The 24,316-nt window shown below is 41.1% G+C and overlaps 1 protein-coding gene and 1 long non-coding RNA gene across 4 annotated transcripts in view; one reads left to right on the top strand and one right to left on the bottom strand.

Moving 5' to 3' along the window:
- The window catches only part of LOC146719007 (E3 SUMO-protein ligase PIAS1-like), a 71,385-nt gene that overhangs the window by 5,530 nt on the left and 41,539 nt on the right, over window positions 1-24,316 (bottom strand). Inside the window, exons 4-13 of one of the 2 annotated variants that reach the window (XM_085458649.1) lie at window positions 6,890-6,974; window positions 6,638-6,776; window positions 6,419-6,553; window positions 5,093-5,198; window positions 4,699-4,772; window positions 4,256-4,416; window positions 3,208-3,344; window positions 2,790-3,021; window positions 2,066-2,205; window positions 593-633 (exon numbers count right to left, since the gene is read on the bottom strand). In XM_085458649.1, coding sequence (XP_085314775.1) covers window positions 593-633; window positions 2,066-2,205; window positions 2,790-3,021; window positions 3,208-3,344; window positions 4,256-4,416; window positions 4,699-4,772; window positions 5,093-5,198; window positions 6,419-6,553; window positions 6,638-6,776; window positions 6,890-6,974 — 1,250 coding nt within the window. Of the gene's footprint in view, window positions 1-592; window positions 634-1,394; window positions 1,815-2,065; window positions 2,206-2,789; window positions 3,022-3,207; window positions 3,345-4,255; window positions 4,417-4,698; window positions 4,773-5,092; window positions 5,199-6,418; window positions 6,554-6,637; window positions 6,777-6,889; window positions 6,975-24,316 lie in introns of those variants that run through there. The other variant, XM_085458657.1, reaches the window with a different exon arrangement.
- On the top strand, window positions 21,507-24,306 carry LOC146719009 (uncharacterized). 2 transcript variants are annotated; one of them, XR_014920816.1, is made up of 4 exons: window positions 21,507-21,591; window positions 23,076-23,144; window positions 23,257-23,305; window positions 24,289-24,306. It is a non-coding gene; the product is annotated as an uncharacterized LOC146719009 (long non-coding RNA). The 2 variants fall into 2 exon arrangements; XR_014920815.1 differs by lacking the exon at window positions 24,289-24,306 and having other exon boundaries at window positions 23,257-23,491.

The following is a 24,316-nucleotide window of genomic DNA, read 5'->3' as shown; positions in this document are numbered from 1 at the left end:
TGGATACATGCAGTTGTGAAGAATGTGTAAAACTGACCTATGCCTGTAAGTCATTACAGGTGACCACTGGAGCACAGGTGTATTTAAAACTTTCAGGAAGCAACGAAACCGCTCTCCAACAAAAACTCCTCACTGTGAAGTCTGTGGATTCATGCAAAGCAATACTGACTCTTGATGTGCAGTTGCTGTTGAATTTTAATACTATTTTAGACACATATGGCATCCCATTCATCCTCACTGGCAGAAGAAATCCCAGATGCAGATAACAGCTGGATATTGCACTACTGAAGCTATGCAAGACACTCTCATTTGGCAAACCTTCATCTCTCCTTAAATAACCAGTACAGACTACAGCCCAGAGGCAGAAGAAATAAGAACACTCGGTAACAGACACATTTTATGAGAAATAACACAAAGAGGGCAGCTTGTTTCTGAGGAGGGCTAAAAACAAAGCTTGTGCTTTCTTTTTTTCCATAAGCACGTTTTGAACATTTTGTTCTCACAGGCTTCCAGGATTTTACTGAAAACAACAAAGTGTTTCAGCTGCTAAATTCAGCCACGTTTACACAATATCAAACACTGCTGTACGTACCGGATGATTGTCCCCTTGAAGAAAAGAGAAAAAATTCAACTCTGGAAATAAAGTAGAGAAAAAGTCAGTGATGAATATCACAAATGCAAATACATATTGTATGGTTTGTTTGTTTTTTAAGTTAAGAGAAGTCAGAAGCACAGAGAGGCACAAATCTGTGAAATAGGCAAGGTCGATTCATTAAAAGTTAAAGAGTTAAGTTCAGTTGCAATTTTAAGCTTTTTGCCTTTTCCATTGTGTTTTCTTTCAGAATTTACTGTGCAAAAGTCTTGAGCCACCTCCTTGTCAGAAAAATGGGAAATAGGCACAACAATATATTGAAACACCTGCAATCATACATGGAAATACAGTGCTGTTATTGTTAGAGTTTATGACCATAGCAACCTGAGCATGCCCAGTCTCAGCTGAAGTCAGAAGCTAAGCAGGGTAGGGGATGGTTAGCACTTGGATGAAAGACCGTCTGGGAATACCCGCTGCTGTAAGCTTTGGGGTGGCTGTAGCTCAGGAAGTAGAGCAGGTTATCTACTATTCTGTTGGTGGTTTGATCCCTGGCTGCTCCAGTCTGCATGCCAAATATCACTGGGCAAGACAGGTTGACCCAAGTTACTCTCCGAACATCCATCGCAGTATGAAAGTTTGTCCTTTTAATGCATTTGTAATGTTTGGGATCATTTTCAGCATGAAGTTGTTGTAAATGAGACGCTTTCCACATGTTATTGCATAATGAATCAATGTCTTTTCTGCATTAATCAAAGCGAGGCTACAGTTTGTTTGTTTTTTTTTAAGCCTGACATTTTTTGGTCTTATCACTTCTTTTGTCCTCCACTTATGCAGTTTCTTCAGTGTTTTTAAGGACACATTGCACACTACACTGAGATCAGTTAACTAATAGCTCTTTAGGAATCACTGTGTTAGAGCAAAAATACTATTTTATATCTGTCAAACTGTGTTAGCTCTGGCATTTTTCATCTGATTCAACTAAAGAAAGTATGAAAATGGCAAACTTTTGTGTCAGGCTACTACTAACAAAGTGCTAAAGATAGAATTTAAAATGCGTTGCTAAATTGTCTGTTATGTGTAAACACAACACTGCTTCTTCTCTTGAGTTAGGAGCATTTATTATTAATTATTACTTCTACTGAATGAGCCACGATGAGCCAAAGACCTTCAGAAAGCCTGGAGAACTGCTGCACTTTGAAAAATGACAACAAAGCGTGGCTCACTGGAAGATAAACAGGAAGAAATGAGAGGTGACTCAAGACTTTTGCACAATACTTTTGTTATGTTAGAACAGTGTGGCTCTTTGGCAGAATTTTACATAAAGTTAGCACAATTTTAACAAAATTTGGCTACACACTGTGAATGATATAGGTTATAGTTAGGTTTACATAAATGCACTGTACACAACAGTATCTTTACTAATGCACATGTATTCATGAATACTTGCAAAGCATCCTGTATGTGTGTCATTACCTGAAAGGTCATTGGGGGTGTGGTAGTAGGGCCTGTAGTCCTGGATGAGAGGGGGGACAGGAGGGATGTAGCTGGTGTCTATCCCGGGCATGCTGGGGGTACGGCTCACAGGAGAGGCCTGATGGTGCAGGTTCAACACGCTAAAGGCAAACACAGAGGAAGAAGACGAAGAGATAAAGAACTAAAGAAGCCACGTAACTTCTAATAAGGCTTTTATGATGTGTCACGTGTACTGGGATAAACCACAGGGCCGTCCTGTCACCTTCAATTAGAAAAGTAACACTCACAGGATTCATTAAAGAGAAATGGGAGCAGCAGATGCACCTAATGAATTTTGGATTGGTAGAAAAGGCAGCTGTTTAAATTTCATAGCCATACTAAAGCTGGATTCAAGACTTCAGTCGGGTCTGTTTGTCGGCAGTTTTGAAATTTTGCGACAAACTATGATTGGCTGAACTTTGATTCCTGTTTGCAAAAAAGGCAAGCGAGGCGAGTTATGGAAAGTCAATCGGGTCATCAGACACAAATGTTTCGTCGACACGCTCGGGCACCGACTGCGAGCGCCGATGTGAAATGTCAAGAAGATGCTGTGCTCATGAATCATTTAAGCAGAGAGACAAAACTGCCCACGCGAGCGGCTAAAACGAGCATCAATTTCACATTTAATCAAATTCAACCTGCCTGCGGAGATTAAATCAGCATCTAGGGTGTGTGCTCGCCTCACCCTTTATTGATGACGGGTGGCGAGGTCGGGGACATCGAAGGGCACGCTCTTTTGATAGGAGGAGGCAGCGTTGGGGGCGGCGGCGGCGGCGAATCCGGTCCTTCATCGTCTGAGGAGCTGTCCAGTGTCAAGTCGATCACTTCCACTTTCTTGCCGTTGCTGCTGTCGCTGCCTCCGTGGCTGGATGCCGAGGAGCTCCGCTGATCTGAGCCTGCGGCGGTCCGGCATGAGCCTGTAGAGCGGCGGTGATGTATCAGTTTGTGCAAATGTTTTTGCTTTTCAGAGACTGAACAGTTAAAAAAAACAAAACACAACTTCTCCCAACAGATGCCTCGCCTAATTAAAGCTGGGATCACTAAAGGCAGGCTTTCAGGCTAGCATTCCCCTTCCCTCCCTCCTTGTTTATCCCTCATCTCACCATCCAGCCCATTGTTATAGGAAGCAGAGGACACCTCCTGCACTTCCTTCTTAGACCTCATGGGGGCCCAGCTGCCATCCTCCTTAAACTGGATCTCATCACAGTCCGTGCAGCTATTGAGGATCTCTACAAAAAGCCTGAGAACAAACACACATGTCATACAGCAACCAAGAGAAAAAGACTTCACATCCACTTTACAGTTTCTCTCTAAAAATCATTCCACAAACGGTTCTTTTATATTGAGCAAGTGTTTGGAAGATAAACCCCCCCCACTACATTTATTAGAGTAAATCCCTTATGCTGTATCATTTTATTTGTATCCCATCATATATATATATATATATATATATATATATATATATATATGTGTGAAGAAGAACCACATAGCAAGCATTGAGTAACAGAGTAAATAAAGAAAACAATACAACGCTCCACAGAGCAACAACAAACAAACAACAACAAGAAAAGGAGAGACGAGGTAAATTGTTACAGTGTTCTGGGACTTTAAACATAAAGGCTGTTTTTTGCTGCAAAAAATATAGTGTGGCACATACACTGACCAGCCACTTTATTAGGTACACCTTGTTAACACACATATCTAATTGGCCAATCACATGGGACCAACTCAGTGGATTTTTGGAATGTAGACAGGGACAAGACGACCTGCTGAATTTCAAAACGACGCATCAGAATGAGGAAGAAAAGTGATTTAAGTGACTTTGAACGTGGCATTGCTGTTAGTGTCAGACGGGCTGGTCTGAGCGTTTCACAAACTGCTGGTCTGCTGGGATTTTCCTCTATAATCATCTCTAAAGTTTACAGAAAATTGCCTGAAAAAAACCAAAGAGAGAAAAAAATCCAATATCCAGTTCTCTCTGCAAAAACAACCCATTGATGTCAGCGATCAGAGGAGAACGGCCGGGCTGCTTTGAGCTGATAGAAAGGCAACAATAACTGAAATAAGCATTTGTTACAACCACGGTATTTAGAAGAGGACCACTCTTGGCACTATTTGATCAAAGGTCACCGGCAGGCCACAGCGACCTACCCATCAATGATGAGATGCTCGTACGGCGCCTTCTTGTCGCAGACGGGACACACCCAGGTGGGCTTCTTCTCATTCATTTGGATGTAAAGTGTGGCGTCGAAGCACTGCAGGTGGGAACATGTCAGCGCCCGGCACGGGATCATCAGCCGCATCTTCCCCAGCTGCGCGGTGAGCACATACGTAGTCAGGCCACGAAGGAAGTATAAGTGACACACAAATGTCACAAACACAACAAACCCATATAGCAAAACAGGATAGGGGCCAGAAGACAATAAGACAGGTGGTTCATGTTCACATACATAAGTTATGTGCGAGGGCATGTCGAGTCACATACAAAGTAAAATGAGAGGAAAAAGAAAAGTAAAAAGTGGAGCAACGTGTTTGGGCATGACTGAACCTCGAAGAAGGGCCTTAAATTCATGAGGAGCAGGGAGCATGTTTACCGGGCAGAGGAGCGACACTCGAAGGCTGGTTGTGGCTATTTCGCTGTCTGGGTCGGCTGTTAGCTTCTCTTTTACTGCAGGGTAGAGGAGAAGGACAAACACGTGTCAGTGTCAGAACCAAAGTCCTGACTTCTCCTACCAGATGAGCCTCCTGAATCACTGCCTGACTGCACCTAAATCTTTTTATGCAACTTGCAAAACAGCATGCAAGAAATATACAGACAGCTCCCATCTAACTGGATGAAAACATTTCAAAACAAGAGTTCAGTCTTAAGCCTTTTGCCCTGTCCCACACCACAAATTCAGCCTTTGATACATTAAATTACAGTGGAAACAGAAGAACAGCATTAGCTGATACACTGGATAGGTGCTTCTTTTAACAAGAGGTCCTTACTGAGTGCTCTGGAGTGGTCTGGGTTTCTGATGCCTTTAGCTCGCAGTCTCTGTAACAGCACTGTGGACGACTGCTGCTTCACCAAGTACACCGCCATCGAGTAACTCTGAACACACGGGAAGACACGACAGAGAGTGACAGCACGTCCTTGAACATGTTACTCAGTATAACTTTCAATGTTTGCCTCCACAGTCTCAGTGAAATCGATCCATCTGCTGTGACACTAATGTAAGTTGTGCAACAGTCAGCAAGCTCTTCTGTTCTCAGACCTTTCCTTTACCGCCCTCTACTGTCCGTCTGCGGAACGTCGCGCTCCACCCACCTCGATAAAAGCCAGCAAATATAAAGACAGAATTTTCTTAATCACATTTATGACGCGTTTATCCTGAAATCCTTCATCAAACGCCTCTGAATCCATGTATTTTAAAGGGAAATCTTCCCCTGAAGTTGTAGTTTTTATCCAATTTTGGTTTTCTTTTACAACGTTTGGCTGTAAAAAGGGAACACTGTGCCCCTTCCTGCGCTTCGCACCAATTTGAAAGCCTCTTTATATAATCAAAGTATTCTTTAAGTCTTTTTTTAAATAGGCTCTTCTCTGCTTCTTCTTTTTTTGTCTGTCATCTATGTGAACACAGTAAGTTAAGAACACCGTGTGATGTGATCATACACTGAGGAATGCGCCAGCACCTCGTTGCATAAATGGGGACATACATTAATCAAGATTAATGCAGATTTTCAGGACCTCTATTTAAGACAGAAAATTCACATTAATAACACCTGCGGATCAGCTCCAACACCAGATTAATTAACCGTGTTGTATCTGGATAGAGCACACAATAGAATTTATTTAATTTTTTTAATGATCATGATGCCATTAAAAAAAAAGTCAAACCGTAACTTGTCTCTAGTCCCTTATGTTGTGTTACTAAAAATAAAAAAAGACTATATTGTGATTCAAGTGCTTGGAAGTATAAGGAGTGAAAAAGTCTGCAGAGGAAGTAAAGGAGCAAGAGTGCAATGAGTTGAACACAAGACATTCACACATAATATTTCTATGTCATTTCTTTGTAAAGCCAGAATTAGCTTCGTCTTATTTGTATTAAGCTTGTTTACGTGTTTGTCTGATGGAAGAGGCTTAGACGAGGGTGGGGGAGCTGCAGGAAGTCAGATATCTGCTTTCAACTTCAGAACGACACCAAAGCTGAGAAAAGCAAAAAGTAAGCCTTCGTATTTGAGCAGCTGCAAACCAGCAAATGTTTAAATTCATTCATTACGCATCTAAAGTGTCAGTTATTCACACACACTGCAAAAAGCTTTGGCTCCTACCCTTCCGATCTCAGCGGTCCACGACACCACGATGGTATTGGGGACTGTGGTGGACAATCTGACCAGTGAGGTAATGTTGATTGGGCGGCTGGGCCGCTTGGGCTCGACACCGTTTTTGGTTGGAGGAAGATAACCCTAGAAATGAGAAGCGAATATCATTAATGTCATTTTCCAGGTGGCATTCTAACATTCTTTATTAAACGGCTGAGCGCTTCTCACCGGCAGGTTGCACGGCTTCCCGTTTACTTTCACACACAGATTGGGGGGGAAATGGTCTTCCTGAGGACAGCTGGTCTCCGACAGGCAAAACCGCAACTGAACCTGAACTGAGAAGTCACATTTGGTCCCCGAGATGTCCCTTTGAGAGCAGAAACACATTTATCAATGCGCAGCCGCGCAAACCCTGTACATTTCTGAATTATTCATGAACAATTCAGCATCCTGCGTTGACGGAGCGGCGTTAAATTTTACATTGAGCTGCTGATCTGCTGAACTTGCTGCGGCGTTAAAGCGAAGGCGAAACATGTCTCCTGAAACCGCTGGCTGTTGTCTGACGCTGCAGAGAGACAGAGAGAAAGCGGGAAAGGACATGTTTAATAGTTGAGGACATTACATATAAACCTGAATTAATTGTGCCTGCTTTCTCACATTACATGCATCTACTTTTTAACCCTCAGACATAAATATAATAAAAAACAACGTCTGAACAAATAACACGCCCCATACATGAAGCAGGTGAGGAAATATGTGCACAGCTGTGTAGCAGAGGGGCTCTCCTTCATAAACATCTGCATTATCAGGCAGGGCTCGCACGCATGAAATGACTAACTGAGAAACACCTGGACGCCAAAACCAAACCTCACACTAAGGTGAAAACGAAGGAGAAAATGTGTGCGTGCTATTTATAGGCCCACCCACAGGTGCGAGCTCGAGAAAAGTTTGAGCTGGATTTGTGTAGGAGGTCAACATGAAACTACGAGTCACGAGGGTTCAAACCGAGCCCTGTTTTGCATTTGGACTTTAACGATGTTTCAGCTTCTTAGGAAACTTGCTTAAATATCTTCTGTCATAAAGTGAAAGACAGACACCGACAGTTAGTTTCTCTTGGCACAGATGGGTATCCCATCGAACCAGTGGCAGTTCAGGGGTTTAAAAAAGAGTTTATATATTCTATCATCCCTGTGAAAAATTCATTAATATGTTTGAACATGTTCGTTTGATGATTTCAGATGGAAATGTAAAAATAGCAAATTATCATTTTAGGGTTATTACATTTTAAACTGCAACTACACAAAAAATAGCAGCCACAGAGGTCGTAGTGAAACTCCAAACGTGACAGTTTCTCAGGTCCTTCTGTTTGCACTAATATTTATACTCTCACATCTTTGGGAGCTCACCTTTGACACTACCTTCAAGTCTTTCGTTTGGCAAGATAAAAGCCCCGTGGGTCATAAAAAATGTGGTATGGGAGTTACAGACATTTAAGTATTATATTCAGTACTGTGCAAAAGTCTCGTTTCTTTATGTTGTGCTTCTGAGGAAGGCATCTCTCAGTGCAGTACGTTCTATATATTTGAGAAAACTGATCTGAATGTTGTTGTTAAGAAATACAAACATTCAACAACGACCTGACAAGGGACATGTGGGATACATCTGCACTTGGTTTAAAGAACGATCATGGATTGGCCTCCCCAGAGTCTGGGCCTCGACTTTATTGAAGATCATCTGAACTGAGAACAGGAAAAAAAAGGCAGCCAACATCCAAAGAAGAGCTTTGAATGTCCTTCAAGAAGCCTAGAGAACTATTCCTGAAGACTACAAGACAGCTTCCTAAGGCTGTGTTGAACCATAAAGTTAGAATAATAATGGATTGCATTTATATAGCGCTTTTTGAGACCCTCAAAACACTTTACAATTAAACTATTCATTCACTCTCACATTCACACACTGGCAAGTTACAGTTGTAGCCACAGCTGGGGCAGACTGACAGAAGCCCCTCTGGCCATCACCAGTAGGTGAAGTGTCTTGTCCAAGGACAAACGACCAAGACAGAGAGAGCAGGGGATCGAACCGGCAACCTTCCGGTTACAAGATGAGCTTCCCAACCCCCTGAACCACGGTCGTCCCCTGACTGACTGTGCAAAGTCAGTTTTTATCTATATGTTGCATTCCCGTGTCACGCCTACATGTTTCAGTAAATCACTGAACCTACTACACCTGTATTCATGTGTTCTGTACACACATGAAATCAAACTACACTTTAAATTGGGTTGAGATGAACAAACAGGTAAAAAAAAAAACAAAAAAAAAAAACAACAACAACCAAAAAAACAAAAAACATATTTAAAAAGAAATTCCAGCTGAGATGTAGAACAGGTGATGAACTTCTTAGTTGGAATGAAACTGAAAAATGAAAGCAACTAAAATCTCCACTGAAAAAGATTTTCTTAAAAAAATCTTCATTACAAGTTTTCCTTACGCAGACCACTATAATCAGTGTTAAAACACTGTTGATGTTTTACTCCCTCTGCGTGGATGTTGTGAAACAGATAAATCTCAGTGGGAATGTTTTGGTCTGCAGGTTGTGTAAGTGAGGAGCGAGGAGGAGTTGTTGCTTTAGCTACATAAAATAATGCTGAACTGTGAGTGTGTGAGTTAAAATGTGTCTCTGTACACACACACACACACACACACACACACACACACACACACACCAGCTTTAAGAACACAAAAATGCTTTCCATATATGGCGCGTGCGTGTGTGATAGGGGGGTGGGGGGCAGTACAGTTCCTATGGATGATTACTGGACCAATCATGTACCTCCTCTCGGCATACCAAACAGCCATTAAATTTCCCAGTGATGACCCGTCTCATCACCAGCGTGGTATATAATTTGTTTGACATGTGCAGTGTTTGCTGTATGTTCCTGTGTGTTTTAAGCAGCAGCCTGTGCACTGCGGAACAAAATCATGCGCGAGTGTGCTTTCGAACAACCATCTCCCTCCTCTCCGGGCACACAGGTTATAAATAGAAAAAGCTCTCTCACTCCCTCACTCTTGCTCTGCCTATCTCCTATCACTCTATAACTCCCTCTCTCTCTCTCTCTGGTGCTGGATTTGTTTCTGGTGTTTCAAAGTGAGTGGTTGGGAGAGATATGAAAGAGGTTGAAATGGCCTTTGATTGATGTCTTCCTCACTCTCACTAACACAAGGCTGTATTTTTACCCAAGCACAGTGTTGGACATCAACTTTAACATATTTTCTTTGTTTTTCTCACTAACTGGTCTAAAGTAGCAAAATATATATCTGCTTATATCTGAAAGCAGATGCAAGCTGCTCATTAGCCCTTTACCATTAATCTTCCTTGGGATTTCTGTCCTGCTTATACACAAAATTAAAAGTAGCAGTTTGAAACTAAACTTAGTCTTCTCACCACAGATCATATTTCTCATTCAAATCTACAATAGTCAACTTTTGGTATTATAGCGGGCACTGCTGCCAAGACACGTGTTGTGCCATATCTCATCACTCTCCTGTTTCCTTGGTAACCAAGCAACTACCATTAACACAGCACATGGAGCCCAGAGTCGATGAATGGAAGAGTCGCGTCATCTCCGTTCACTCCAATGATCCTGATAATGCAGATCTTTAGCAACATATGCTAGCTGCACCATAGAGATATAGCACAGCGTGGAAGTATGAGATGCATTTTTACAAGGTAATAAATTAAAAAAAAAACAACAAGTCTGTAATGTTATCAGCACACAATCCAACTGCCCACTAAGCACTTGTCAGAACTATTCCAAACTCCCGCTGATAGGACTCTGATTTAGTCAAGGGCTCTGATGAGCCTAGCCTAGCGCTAGCCACAACCGGGTTTCTTTACTTTGTTTTTACTGAAAATCAAAAGCAACACATCTATGGATGTTACACAGAACAAATACAGTTGATTTATTAACAAAAAATAAAGGAAAATCTAAAATCTCACTGGAAACAGGGGAAACGGTTAGCCTGAGTTTCACCAAAAGTACAAAATGCTACCTCAGGAGGCGCTAAATCCCACGAAACTATGCAGACTTCCATTGTTTACAGAAGAACAAGAATAAGAAGCATAACAGCTGCTTAAAACAAACTCAGAGATTTGTTACTGTGGTGATGCAGCAGTTTGGCCCACTGATATCTGCTGTTGCGATCACTCATGTAAGGAAGGCAAAAGATATAAATAAATAAATCTTTTTTTAAATCATATTTTTACTTCTGATTGCAGCCCAGTTATTGGCAGATATTCTAATAATATACATGTAAGTGGGAAAAATCTTTTCACAGAAGTCTGTTTAGTACTTGGGACAAACTAAATATAACCAATGATTCAATAGCTTCCAAAACCAGCTTCAGCAGCAATATTTCAATGAAATTATTTTCTGTGTGACTTTATCAGTCTCTAACATCACTGGGGAGGAATTTTGGCTTACTATTCAGTTCAGTGAGGTATGTAAACATTTGTTTATGCACAGCTTTCGGTCCCACCTCGACATTTCAGCACTAGGTTGAGGATCTGGACTTGGACACCTTGATTCTTTTCTTTTTCAGCCATTCTGTTCTCTGCTGTACTTGAGATCACTGGCCTGTTACATGACCCAATTTCAGCCAAGCTTTAGCTGTCAAACAGATGGCTTCAGATTTGACTAGAATACTAGAGTGGCACAGTCTTCTGTGGTTAGCACTTTTGCAAGCAAGAAGGTCCTGAGTTTGCATTTTGTGCAGAGTCTGCATTTTCTGCTGTGTTTCTGTGGGTTATGGCTTCCTCCCACAGTCCAAAGAGAACCAATGGGCAATGTTAACTGGTGATTCTAAATGGGCCGTAGGTGTGAATGCGAGTGTGAATGGTTGTCTTAATGTGTTAGCCCTGCGACGGATTCCCCTATGACAGCTGGGACAGTGGACAAACAGTTTGGCATACAGAGGACTTGACTCAATGACTGTAAGGTGCTCAGGTGGTCCTGTAGCTTTAAAATGAACCCAAACCATCACCCTCCACTACCATGCTTTGAAATTGCTTTTGACGTACTGTACTGCTCAGTGTCTGACCTTGAGATGAAGTTCCTGGGATGTACACTCGTAATAAACTGTAAAATGCCAAAATAGCTGCTTTCATAGAGGTGCTCACACTTGCTGATGATCAGTTACTGACCCTCTTAATTCCGATGGAGTGAGTAAGGGTGGACTTGGGTTTTCAAAGGACTGCAGTGAAAAGTCTCCTTTTCACATGACTGCAAGTCGCTGGCATGGTGGGTCTGTCAATATGTAACTTGGTGATTAATCAAAACCCTCAACCTTTATTTGTAACTCAGCAGGTCAAAGTTACATGCAATAATGCTAGACTGAGTGAGATTTTCCACTTCAGCAGAGTGAAGACTCTTACTTTATTGCCAGTCAGCCGGCTCCTGTTGGTTCAGATGCTTTTGGTCTTGATAGCAAGATTAGGTGTATGCTGGCTTGACATGGGTGGACAGTACAACTGCTGGTTTATATTTAAAAGGAGATTTTATATTTGTTTGCAGAGTGGACTCAGATCCTAACAGAATTTAATGCAACAGCATCCTCTAATTACCCCTTAAAGCGACAGATTCTGCTGTTTAGCAAAAGTTATAAGCTCATAAAATTGACTACATCATATGCAGCAGAATTTCTATAAACTGAGCTTCTACTTATTCTCACTGAAAGAAGCAACAGAGAGCAATGATCAAGAGCTGGAATTACAGTTCCCGGCATAGCATGAAATCTTATTTCTGACTAATGGTGCTTAATAAACATAAATAAATCACCGGGACATTAATTTTGAGGCGCAAGCATAATCACAATAAATAAATAAAAGCTTCTATTAATACAAATCTCCAACCATGTGTCTCAGAGTACCAGGAGATTATTCTGAGTAAATGCAGAAGAAGAGAGGAGGACAGCTGAGGTGAAATTTCTAAAAGTCTAACATGGGTATTACAGATAGCACAGGCTAAAGGATTTTTTGCAGTTTGTGATAGACTGTGTGCTTAATATCGAGCTTTTGAAATCAGTTCAGCACTTCTGAAGGCAAAAACCTGCAGACTTTCTGTCCTTCATGGTACGCGGTTTGAGACCCTTGCTGTACCTGGCACTGCGCTGCATTTTAAACTGTTTCTAAACTGTAAACTGTATCTAAGGCAGATGGTGGGAGGAGTGACAGATGGGAGAATGACCTCCAATAGGTTGATGTTTACAGTACAGAGGAAATAAACCAAGCGGGAACCAAAATATACAGTCAGCTGCAGTTTTTCTGAGTATATAGAATCACTCAGAGATGTATTTCTATTTTTTCCCCGTGCATGCCTAATAACAGAAGAGGCTGAAATGACACTAACCTAGCTGTAGACCTAGTTTCTACTGAGCCTGAACTGCAGCGGCTATATTAAGAATTTGCTCTAATATTTTGTTGTGCACTTATTAATATAAATGTGGTGGACAAAAACAGCAAAGGTTCAAGGAGATCCAAAATAACTAACAACTACTTAGCCACTGTGGGAGTGTGCACAGTGCCCACAACAATGAATATGCACATACACACTGGTCTCTAAAAATACATAGGTTATCTGATTAATGAGCTCTAAAGGGAGGTGAAAAAGGGATGTGACTGGGTTGGGATTCCCACACGCCAACGAGCCAGCCTTCCCAAAAAGGAAACGTCTGTAAACCTTTCGACAAGCACACAACTGTGAAGAAAGAAAAAAAGTTTTGCGGCTGACATATTTATGTTTGAACTAAATTTATGTTCCAGTGTGACCACATCTGTTTTAAACCATGCGATTTAGCTGTTATCGGCCCATTTAATGGCTGTTATCAGTTGTTATCAGTACAACACATATTGCCAGTAGGCGCACTCCCCTCTACCTTCGAGCTGGCTCGGTAAGCCTCTACCATCCATTGTAATGAGAGATAAACAGAGAGCAACACAGACGTCTACTGTCCGTGTATAATCTCTGCTCCTAAGTGCTGTGCTAAGCTAGCAAATGTACACTCTTTACATGGTAAAAAGTGGGTTAAATAAAGGAAGTGCCAACGTCTAACCTTTTGTTCCAAAACAAAGCTAAAGACTGAGTAAAAACAAGAGTTTGCTCGCTTTTGGTGGCAAATTCATCTGTTGTGGTTGAGAGCTGACTTGATTATACGTCAGCCACTTTTAATGCCGTTTTAACCTGTGAACCTCCACTCAGAAGGGCAGAATGAGGTATAACTACCCACTAGTTGAAAGCGGAGGCCACCTACTTGGGATTGATACCAAGAGATAACTGCCATTCAGCAGGCTCATAACAACTGAAATCAACGTCTAAAAAGGTGTTAAAATTGGCAGCTGATAAAATAGAGTGAAATAATAAATTATATTTCACATAAAAAATAGGGGTGTAACTATTACCAGGCTCTTTACAGCAAGAAAACGTAAAATCTGGGTTCGGCTCTGCTTTGAAAAGAAGAAATGTGAGCTAAACATCAGAGAATGTGCTCGAGCTTCATAGCCACTCTTCAGCACAACAAAGCCCAGCTGGAGTTTATTAACTTGTTAGTGGCCTTGCTACTTTTTCTCTGGTGCACCGCATGCACGGGCGCACCGCGCACACAGAATCAAAGGCAGTGCCACATGTGCGTGCACAAACACAACATGCAGCAGCGTTCACAGACAGAACAAAGACAAAAATCCTTCCAGCGTCACTCAAACTACAACGCCAGAATGATCGGCGACAAAAAGGTCGGCTCTAAATGTCACACTCACATTCATGCACAATGACAACTTTCCAGAAGTGTTTCTTGCCCCCCCTGCAGTTATTACCTTTTATTATCCACATGTTGTAAAGTTACATACTGACAGAGCTCATTTAAGCATTCCAGCGTGCACACAGCACTGCTCAGGCTGGCATTAAAGTTTCTTTCTGGTCCTGCAATCCTTGTCAGCGTGCACACTGGAGCACGCGTGTTGCTGTGTTTTCAGAGCTTGGCCTCTTGCCATCACCCACCACGCCCATGTTAGTATAGAATCAAAGACACCCAAAGATACGACACTGTTCCTCCTCTCTGAGACCAGCTTAAAAAAAACAAAGAGGAGGAGAGGAGGAAGCTACAGATGTTTAGGTTTCTTATGAGTTGGGTCTGTCTAATCAGGCAGTTTGTCGAGATGATGATGCACCAACTCAGACAGAAGAGGAAAATAATGCTGCTTTAATAGGCTCTGAGAGATGGAAGCCATTTTCTGCTGCGTGTTTATAGCCGAGTGCAGCCAAGGCTCCTTTTGTTGATGTTCGTTCGCTGTGAGGAGTCTGAGTTGTTTACAGAGAAATAAAGATTTCACACGGGATCACACGGAGGTCAGAGTACGAGCTGGCAAATCTCTGGTTGTGTTTTGATGCTGGGCGACGAGGTCGGCTCGCGCTTGTTGGATGTTTTGGAACATTGCCGCCATATTCTTCCACGTATAGCTGATAGTGTGTGCGTGATACAGTATCTTTACTGATTCTTAGAGTTCTTGATTTGCTCAGCAGAAACAAGACGTACGGAACATTTGATTTGTGGCGATTAAATGTGCTTGCTCGAGGACACTCCAGTAGGGCGGATAACTGTGACAAGAACCTGAACGCACTGATTTGCAGACATCAAGTGTTTCATTCCGATTTTATTAAATTCAAGTTGTACAACTCTTTGTGCTTTCAAACTTTCTTTCGTAGGGACTAAACTCAGCACTTTCTACTGATGTTTCAAAATTAAATCTTTTAACAGACATGAACGCATCTGATTTGAAGGAAGTTTTTCACTTTAAAACAGTACCATCAGTTAATTAAGACATTAAAAAGGAGCCAATCAAGGAACATACAAATCCTGTGTGAAACACAAAAACATGAAGCCAACAAGCTAACAAGAGCCTTCTATTGGATAATCACTGCAGAGAATAATATGTTTGACCTGGCTACAGGTTATTTCCCCCAAACTGATGCAGTGAGCAGCTTTTCATTTCTTGAACTGTGTTAGAAGAAACATCCTATGGTTTTGGAAAAGATGTCATTCCCTTCTGAAGGGACAAATTATTGACCAGCATCAAGCAAAGAAATCAACTCAGGAGATTGCTGATAGCAATAAAACTGGATTAAGGTTAACGGATTATTAAAATCCATAAGGATAGTGGTGAACCATTATCGTGGAGAAGAAATGTGTGAGAGAATGATCGTAATCAGCAATCACTTAGACATTTGGTGAAGTCACATCATATCAGAAGACCCCCTGTGAGCAAGCACTAGGCGACAGTGGGAAAAAGAAACCCTCCCTTTTAACAGGAAGAAACCTCCCCCAGAACAAGGCTCATGGAGAGGCGGTCATTTGCAACAACTGGTTGGTGTTGAGGGAGGAAGACAGGACAAAAAAAAAAAAAAAAAAAAAAAAAAAAAACCACATTGTGGAAAAGATGCCCAGATTAATATTAACAATAATAAATAGTATAAATCACAGCCATGGTTAATATTGAAAGTAAGAGCATTTTCTCATGCACAATGCAAAGAGAACTCAAGGGACTGGGATTAAACAGCGGTGACGTGAAATCCACTTATCAGTGAAGCTAATCAGAAAACAAAGATTCAGTTTGCAAGGGAGCAGAAAGCTTGGACTCCAGTGCAAGGGAAAAGGTCACGTGGTCTGACGAGCACAAACTTCCCCTGTTGCAGAGTGATGGACGCATCAGGGTAAGAAGAGACAAGCGGATGAAGTGATGCACCCATCATGCCTAGTGCCTTCTATACAGGCCTGTGAGGGCAATGCTAAGGTCTGGGGTTGCTTCCAATGGTCACGTCTAGCTTCAGCAAAGTTATGTGTCCAAAAATGAGGTCAGCTGACTACCTGAATATACTGAATGACCAGGTTCTTTCCATCAGTAAATGTTGATGGCACAGACAGGTTTCAAGATGACAATGCCAGGATTCATCAGGATCAAATTGCGAAAGTGTTGTTCAGGAAGCATGACATCATTTTCACACATGGATAGAGTCCAAACCTTAACATCACTCAGAACCTTTGGGACGTGCGGGAGAAGGCTTTACGCAGAACTACAACAACACAAGATCTTGGTGAAAAATTCATGCATCTGTGGATGAAAATAAACGTTGTGACATTTGAGTCTCTAATGACGTACACTACCCAGCTGTTTTCTTTTCATTTTTTGGTTAGTGACTAAATTATAAAATACCACACATCAAACAGCTGCTGTGATAGAGTACTTGTCTTCCCTTGGGGCTTCCCACCAGCTCTTATCAAAATTAAAACTGGGATTTCATAAAACTGCTTTATTCGCAAGGGGTCGCCAAAGCAGATGGATCCATATACTTGGAACACATATGGCATTGGAAAAAAAAAAGGAAAGGACTAAAAGGACTTTAGCACTGGAAAAATATTAGTGTCTCAAGGCTACAGTCACAATGTAGTGCTAAATACTGCTTAACAGCACACTAAACAAAGGAAAAAACACTTAATGTGTCAGGCTAACACAGAAATATTTTTGGGAGAATCTTATCACAAAAAAGCAGAAATTCAACATTTCGATAGAAGTTTCTAAAGAAACAAGCACTGTGTGAACAATGTGCTGTGCATTACTGGGTGATTGTTGCAGGGATTGCTCAAATATTGTTGCTACCACCTAAGGTAAAAGGTATGACTGCAGTCCCAGAGGTTTGGAGGAGTAAGTCTAGGAGCATTGCGAGTAAGTCTAGAAATACCAGCAATGCTGCTATGACATACCTATCCATATGCTTCAAAACCTCCAATATATAAAATGCCTTTCTCTTATTTTATACAAATGCATTCTCATATACATCACAGTCCATTTACTGACAAACTGAGACTCAATATAAAAAGGAAAAAAGCAATAAAACAATGAGCAGCCCTTACTTGCGCACTGCAACCTGAATGCAGAAACAAATCAACTCAGCAGGTGAGTAAGTGAGGGAGCAGGTGAGTAAGTGACGGAAGTGAGGACAAGGTAAGCGACTCATGTTGTAACTGACGTCAGACGCCGGAGATTTTGGCGGAAAATTAAAGCAAATGGTAGTTTAGATTTGAACAAATTCATTTAAGCTTCAGCATTACCAAATACACTTATCAATTGTCTTATAACTAACACTATTTGTCTAAATAATCTCCAACACCCTGGAGAACAACGAGGAGAGTTTAGAGACTCTCCAAGATTACATCGATCAGTGCTTTCAGGATCTCGTGATGAAGAAGACCCCGTGTGCAGCTTCCCCGGCCAAAGCTGAGACGCCGTCGTCGAAAAGACAACGCCCGGCAGATTCCCCCGGCTCAACATCGCCAGCCGGCAAAGATATTGCCGACATATTGGAGTCAATCGACAAGCGATTGTCCAGTTTCGACGCAAGGCTGTCCTTGGTGGAGATTCTTCACCGAGAATTTAAATGCTTGCGAGAATCCCTGGAGTACAGCCAGCAGCAGGTGGAAACGCTTGCTGCTGAAAATGCCACGCTAAGGGAGTCGGTGAAATGTCTCACAGATAATGTTACCCAGCTCAATAAAGAAAATAAAAAAATAAAAGAAACAGTTATCGATCTACAAGCTCGTAGCATGCGTGATAATCTGGTATTTTCTGGTATTCCAGAAGCCGCTGGAGAGGACGCGGAGACCACGGTAAAAAGCTTCATCAAAACCCACCTGAAGCTGCCGGAGGACACTGTGAAGAACATCGTCTTCGATCGGGTACATCGCCTCGGCCCCATTCGGGCTACGGCCGGGAGACCACGTCCTATCGTGGCCAAATTCGGCCACTTCAAACAAAAGCAACATGTGAAAAGCCGCGGCAGGGAATTAAAAGGAACGGACTTCAGCGTGAACGACCAGTTCCCCAAAGAGATCTTGGAACGACGCAGGGTCCTCTTCCCAATCCGACGCGGCTTCATCCAGAAGGGCTCCCGCGCTGTCATCGCTGTGGACCGGCTGTATGTGGACGGACAGCTCCACCGCGACCCCAACATCACTCCGTGGCTGTATTAACCTCACACCAGATAAGAATCAGCTACACCATTTCCCTATCCACTCACACTAACTTGCATTAACATCTGTTTAACTTACCAGTATCAATCGCATCTTAAAGTGTGATTTCATAGCAGAATTAACACCGTCACTCTCCGTCAGTGATTTAATTGGAATGTTTACGTTTTGTTTTTGGTTTTTTTTTCTTCTCGTTTTTTTTTTTTTCCTCCTCTCTTTTCCCCCTCTTGGTTTTATGCTGCTCACCCCTGTCCTTGGTTTCTTTCTTTATTCCTTTCACTGCCTCGATCACCTGCTTCGACACTCATCCACAAACATCCTTTATTTCGACACATACGCACCATGCGCTCAACGGCAGCACATTTACATCAGTCAGACAGCGCACACAGTCATATAAGATACACACACACTTAAGCCAAGCCTACTCATATTAGTAACTATGCATACACAAAGTCAGACTCAGAGAGCATCTCGCCACACATTTTTTCTCTCTCTCCTTCTCTTTATTTATGAACAAGTGACGTATTCTCTCCACCTGTCTAAGCGACGCACACAGCATACATCCCTAGTTATACACAAACATCTATGGGTACACTGAGGTTCATTACATGGAATATAAATGGAGCTGGCTCCAGAGAAAAGAGGTTAAAAATATTTAACCAACTCAAAAAACTACAGGCAGATGTTGTCCTATTACAAGAGACCCACAGACCTCTTAGAGGTTCGAATGAACTTAAAACACCTGAGTTTCCTAATGTGTTCTCAGCTTGTTATAATTCTAGACAAAGGGGAGCAGCAATTTTAATACATAAAAATATTAATTTCACAGTACTCGATACAGTTATAGATCCAGAGGGCAGATTCTTAATCATTAAACTATCTATACGTGATAAAAAGCTATGTATTGCAAGTGTATATGGTCCAAATGTTGATGATCCCTCATTCTTTCACGGTTTTTTCAGTGCACTCTCTGAACACTTAGATGGCACACTTGTTCTTGGAGGTGACCTCAACCTTGGACTAAATGAAGACATGGATAGGCTCAATACAGCGGGAACTCAGCGTAATTGGCAGTCCACAAATATAATCAAACAGTATATGAGCGACTTTGGTCTTTGCGATACATGGCGCTCCCTTCACCCCACCAGTAAGGAATATACTTTTTTCTCACATGTCCATCACTCCTACTCTCGTCTGGATTATTTTTTGGTCAGCAGCTCACTGCTGAACGACATTTCAGACACTGAGATTCACCCTATAGCTGTCAGCGATCATGGTCCTGTATCTTTAACACTAATGCACAAGAATAATACTACGCCAAGAAAAAACTGGAGATTTAATATATCACTACTTAAAGATGAAGACTTTATTAAATATTTTAAAAAAGAGTGGACTTCATATTTGAACTATAATGACACTCCCGAAACATCAGCTTCTGTTCTATGGGAAGCAGGGAAAGCTGTGATGAGAGGTAAAATAATTTCTTTCTCATCACATAAAAAGAAAAAAGAAAACAAAAATATTCAGGAATTAGAAAAAAACATCAAATCACTAGAAGAAGCCTACGCGTCCCACCAAGATCAGGAAACATTGAACAAAATACGCAAAACAAAACTAGAATTAAATGAGATAATTGATAAAAAAACAAAATTCTTAGTACAAAGACTACGCCTACAAAATTATGAACATGGTAATAAATCCGGTCAATTTCTAGCAAACCAGCTAAAAATAAATAAAGAAAAAACAACTATATGTGCTGTTCAAGATTCATCTGGGAACACATTATATGAACCGATACAAATAAACAACATTTTCAGGGATTTCTATAAAACGTTGTATTCACCACAAATAAACCCATCTAAAAAAAAAAAGAAATTGATCAGTTTTTGGACAACATAACTCTTCCAAAATTATTGGACACTCAAGCAATGGCACTGGATTCACCACTGACACCAGGTGAACTCCAGGAAGCCCTGATAAGTATGCACAATAATAAGGCTCCAGGTCCAGATGGCTTTCCTGCAGAATTCTACAAAGAATTCTGGATGATTCTAGCACCAGTTTTCTACAGAACGTTGTTGGAAATTAAAGAAAAGGGCAGACTTCCATCAAATATGAATTCTGCAAACATTAATCTCCTGCTAAAACCAGGCAAAGACCCTGTATATCCCTCAAGCTATCGTCCAATATCCCTTATAAATGTAGACCTTAAAATAATCTGCAAAGCTCTCTCAAAGAGACTGGAGAAAATAACCCCCCTCTTAATTCATCCTGACCAAACTGGTTTCATAAAAGGTAGGCACTCATCAACAAATACACGTAGATTACTTAATTTGATAGACTACTCATACAGTAAAAACCTAGAAACTACAATATTCTCTTTAGACGCAGAAAAAGCATTTGACAGAGTTAACTGGAAATTTCTATTTGCAACTTTACACAAATTTGGTTTTGGATCCTCTTTCATAAACTGGTTAAAAATATTATATAATTCCCCAACAGCTTGTGTTAGAACAAATGACCAGACATCCTCCAGCTTCTGTCTCTTGAGGGGCACCAGGCAGGGATGCCCACTCTCCCCTTCACTATTTGCAATTTTTATTGAACCACTAGCAGCAGCAATTAGACAGAATTCAGTAATTAAGGGCATAAAATGCAAGAACGTGGAACATAAAATGAGCCTTTATGCGGATGATGTGTTACTCTTTCTCCAAAATTCACAAACCAATATCTCTGGGGTGATTGAATTGATAAACTCTTTTGCAAGAATATCAGATTACTCAATTAACTGGTCAAAATCTACAGTCCTACACTCAAAAAAATCAACTAGGGCATGTGTTTGATTAACAAAGTAGTAATATGTTTACATCACATGAAGAAATCATTTTTATGCTCATTAAATGATTCATTCTTTTTTTGTTGAATATAAATCAAAGAAAACTTTGATGAGTTAAATTCGTTCATGGCAATCCAATGAGAATGAGGTCCATCAAACCAACGGCTCTGATAGCGTCATGTATTGCGCATGCTCCACGCCCACCGGATGCGGAAAGGTCCGTTGAGAAGTTAACGAGCGCACGTGGAGTTACTTCTTTGGCATACCTGATAGTGAGGTAAGTAATATTTCTTGATATATTTATTTAGGTTAGTGGAGTGAGAGATAAATACTATTAGTTAAAAAATTTTACCTGTGTAGTGTGGAGATTTAGAGGAGTTTTATATATAGCAGGGAGGTTGTAGACCCAAGCATTTTTCAAATGTAAGTCGGTGAATTTAATGTTTTTTTAAAAACTTAACCGGAGTCGCTAATTGTTGCAACAGAGCAAAAACTGATGAGGTTATTTTGGTAAGTTCGTTTTTTTTTTTTGTTTCTGTCGACTTTGAATGAGGTTTGTTTCATGGTTATCTGCGTTGGTAGGACTGTTTTTCTTCTCTGGAGTTAGCTAACTTTGAAGAGCGGGAAAGCCGCGTAGAGCCGTTACGTCTTCGCATATAGCTCCGTGAATGACAGGTTACTTTCTGCTTAACCGGAGTTGGTGATTGTTGGTAGTAGTGGTAAGACTGACCGACATGGTTTTGGTGATTTTATGAGTGTTTTATGATGCTCTATCTAAAATTCCTGTTTTTGTCAGTGGAGTTTAGTCGCGGGCAACCGCATTAACTGGATTGATGAAAGGTTTAATTCAACTAAACCAGCGTTTAGGGGAGTTAATAACAAGGAGTAAGATAAAATCTGTCACAATAATTGCATGTGCATTTTCTTTTTTTGTAATATATTCACTTAGTTTTCGAATTCAGAATGATTTAGGTGGATAATTGTTCGGATTATAGTTTCTCTGGTGCTCTGCATTAGGCTGACTAACGGTGCGTTCACACCGAACGCGATAGACGCCCCTAGCTGATCGCGTGCACATTTGCACCTCGAAGCGCGTCCAGCATGAACTGGTCGAGCTTTATATGCAATTTTCACGCGTATGAAGAAGAGATCTGGGAGGAAGTAGTGCCAGACGGTATGTTATTAAAATGGCAGCTGTCAATCTAGCGTTTGAAGAAAGAGTCTCCCTTCTCTATTTGCTGTGGAGAGCAGAGCAGTGCCTAAAGGACGTCCTCACCGTACCTGGGTCCATCAGGTCTTCCACAAGCATGAGCAGTTTGGTGAGTTTCACCACTTGCTCCAGAAGCTCCGTCTGGATGACGGCCGCTTTCAGCTGTACCACCTTCTGTCCCTTGCCGAGTTTGAGGAGCTGCTGTCCCGCAGATTTTACCAGCTGGAGCGGTAGACGTGATAAGCGCGAATGCACAAAATGCACCACACAAACTGCAGCGCGTATTTTACTTCGCGCTTCAAAGGCGTCAGTCGTGTGAAGTAGGCAGAAAAGCGTTTTCTCAATGCAAATCTGCTTCCGAAGTTTAGCTGGACCTCCAGTCACGCTTCATCGTGCTCCTCCATTGACTTTACATGTAAACCTGAAGCTCTGGTCGCGTCTATCGCGTTCGGTGTGTACGCACCGTAACAGTCTTCACATTTCACAGTATGTAGATATTAACACAAATTTGTCAGAGTAATAACTTTGTTTTAATTAATTTCTCTCCCCAGAAATACATCACAAAATAAAGCCACATTCCCATGCTCTGAGATTCTTATGCACCTCCTCAACAATACATGGTAAGTTCATGTTTGCCTTATTATTATTATTATTATGTTATTTATTTTTTTTGGATGATGCAGAAGTTTAATCTCCTTGACGTTTTCTAATGCATATTTCATTTTTTATCAGTGACGTGTATGTGGCAGTGCAAGCATTGTGTTACCAGAGAGAGCAGCAGGTACAAATTACTTCAACATTATAAACTACATCATCATTACGGAATAGGTCAACATTATCTGTGCATATATGTTAATTGTCCGTGCACATTTAAGACTTGGAGTGGACTGAACACTCATGTCTATAAAGCTCATTCATCTCAGTTTACACAGACAGCTTCAAGTTCAGTAACTTTTAAATGTGAGTTATGTGACTGTGTCTTCTCTGAGAGAGATTTTTTTTGTCCATATTGGAACACATCTGCGAAGTAACGAGACAGTTAGTTGTGTGTTTCTTGGTTGCCCTTTCAAGACAAATATTTACAATACATTTTATACACACAAGAGGAAGCATCATCCACACACACTTAAAGATTTTAAAGACACGTGTGGACCCAGTTCAAGTGATAGAGTCCTCTGATAACGTAAGGGCTAGCTGTTCTGAAGATGTATCCTATGGTGAATTTGAAAGTGAGTCAGTGACAGAATGTGATAATAGTGCTGTTGAAAATCAGCCCGAACTAATTGAACGGAAATTAGCAGTAATATTGTTGAAATTGGAACACATATTTCATGTTCCAGCAAAAGGATTAGATGAGTTCTTAGAGGAGTTAGTTTTTCTGTTGAGTTCAGCTAGTGTACCTCTGACAAAGCGTACAATTAGAGAAATTTTTAAGAGCCTTAACCTCCATATTAGTCAGGCTGTTATTGAAGAGCTTGCAAATTCTGTATGTGTTTCTAACCCTGTGGCTAAAATATTGGGAAAGTGTGGCCCTCTTGCCACTCCTTATAAAAGAAAACTATACTACATACAAAATTTTAGGGTTGTAGAGCCTGTTGAGTATTTTTTATCGATAGACCAAAGGAAGTCATTTCAGTACAAACGCTATATAAGAACCAGTCTATTTACCATGTGGCCTTTTGGACTCTTCCAAACTAAGTATTCCTTTTTCAAACTGCTGCCTAAAAGCTAAATATTGTCATTATGGATTCCCTTTTTTCTTAGGATGACACAATACATGCAAGATGAGCAT

The sequence above is a fragment of the Copadichromis virginalis genome, linkage group LG1 (genome assembly GCF_057382275.1).
Source record: "Copadichromis virginalis isolate Kocher_CV1m ecotype Utaka linkage group LG1, C_Virginalis_male_GT1.1, whole genome shotgun sequence".
In the NCBI taxonomy this organism is placed as follows: domain Eukaryota; kingdom Metazoa; phylum Chordata; class Actinopteri; order Cichliformes; family Cichlidae; genus Copadichromis; species Copadichromis virginalis.
This window is presented reverse-complemented; position numbering and strand designations above follow the sequence as displayed.